Source organism: Echinops telfairi, unplaced genomic scaffold (genome assembly GCF_000313985.2).
Source record: "Echinops telfairi isolate 266 unplaced genomic scaffold, ASM31398v2 ScPeMD7_41;HRSCAF=154, whole genome shotgun sequence".
NCBI classification, from domain to species: domain Eukaryota; kingdom Metazoa; phylum Chordata; class Mammalia; order Afrosoricida; family Tenrecidae; genus Echinops; species Echinops telfairi.
The window spans coordinates 1645461-1646606 of NW_022103939.1; the positions used below are offsets into that span (position 1 = coordinate 1645461).

At 40.0% G+C, this 1146-nt stretch overlaps 1 protein-coding gene across 1 annotated transcript in view; it reads left to right on the plus strand.

The window, feature by feature from the left end:
* Positions 1-943, plus strand: part of LOC101662002 (60S ribosomal protein L27a-like) — a 1467-nt gene extending 524 nt beyond the window's left edge. Inside the window, exon 2 of the mRNA XM_030885722.2 lies at positions 844-943. Within this exon, the coding sequence (XP_030741582.1) occupies positions 844-943 (100 nt within the window). The remainder of the gene's footprint in view (positions 1-843) is intronic.
* The last annotated feature ends 203 nt before the right edge of the window (positions 944-1146 follow it).

Here is a 1146-nt window from a genome sequence, read left to right on the forward strand (position 1 = left end):
AAAAAAAAAAAAAAAAAAAACTCAAGTGGTTGATGACAGTAAAGTGTAGATTCCTCCCTAGTGTTATTGTTTTTATTGTAGACCTGTCTGTTAGTCAGCTGAAAATTGAGTCAGGGCCATGGTTTCTTAGTGTATGAAAACCATTAAAATAAAAGGTCCAGAACATGAGAAAATCCAATGTGACATTCCGGAATGTGACATTCTGAAGAAGTCAATGTTGGGTTAAAAATAGGAATTGCCTTTACTGCACCCCTTCCTTTCTCTCAAGGTAACATTTTCAGCTATTGAAGACACCTATGAGAGGTAAAATTTATAACTAGGGACAAATTATCTTTCATAAGATAAAAATACTTGAAAATGGAATGTGTAGTCATGACTGCTAGCGTTTACAGAATATATATAGGCCCTATATTGATACAGACATTTTTAAGGTGGACCTTTAGAAAGTGCTAAATCACTGTCCATTTCCTACTTGTGCACAAGTGATTAAACTCTTTTCTGTATCTTCACATGGTGTGGCTGAATTGCACTGGGCATAGCCCCACTTAGGGTAACAGGGTGAGTTCAGATCTAGACCTGAACTAGGCCCGTAGTCTTGGGGACTGTACCAATCTCTATCTGGCCAGGGAACCTGATCTATTTTATGATCTGGAGTTTTGTTGCAAGTTCCCTCCTTCATTATGCAAGCTATTCTCGCATGCTCCCTTCTAGAGCGGTTGGCAGCGGTAGCTGTGCATCATCTCGTTCTGGTTGCAGATTGAGGAGACAGTTCATGGGGTTAATGAGTGCATTAGACCAATTGTTTTCACATGTCTTCTATTTATTTCTTTATTCTTTGCTCAGGATGGGGGAGATGACTAGTGGCCCCTTCGACGGCCATTCACAAGCTTTAAGAGCCCAGTTGTTATTTTCCAAAGAAAGATACAGAACATGGTCATCGTAGACTGTGCTGTACCACCTGACCTTGGTGTCTCCTGAGACCATGGTCCTGAGCCTCTACACCAAGTGACTCATTTTTTAAGGCACTCAGTGATACAGAAACAGGTTTTATAACTTTATTCTCTGTATGCTCTACTAGATTCATGGATATATGGGCAGTATAGCAAAATACACGTATGGTCAGATCCTTTGTCAAATCTGTACATG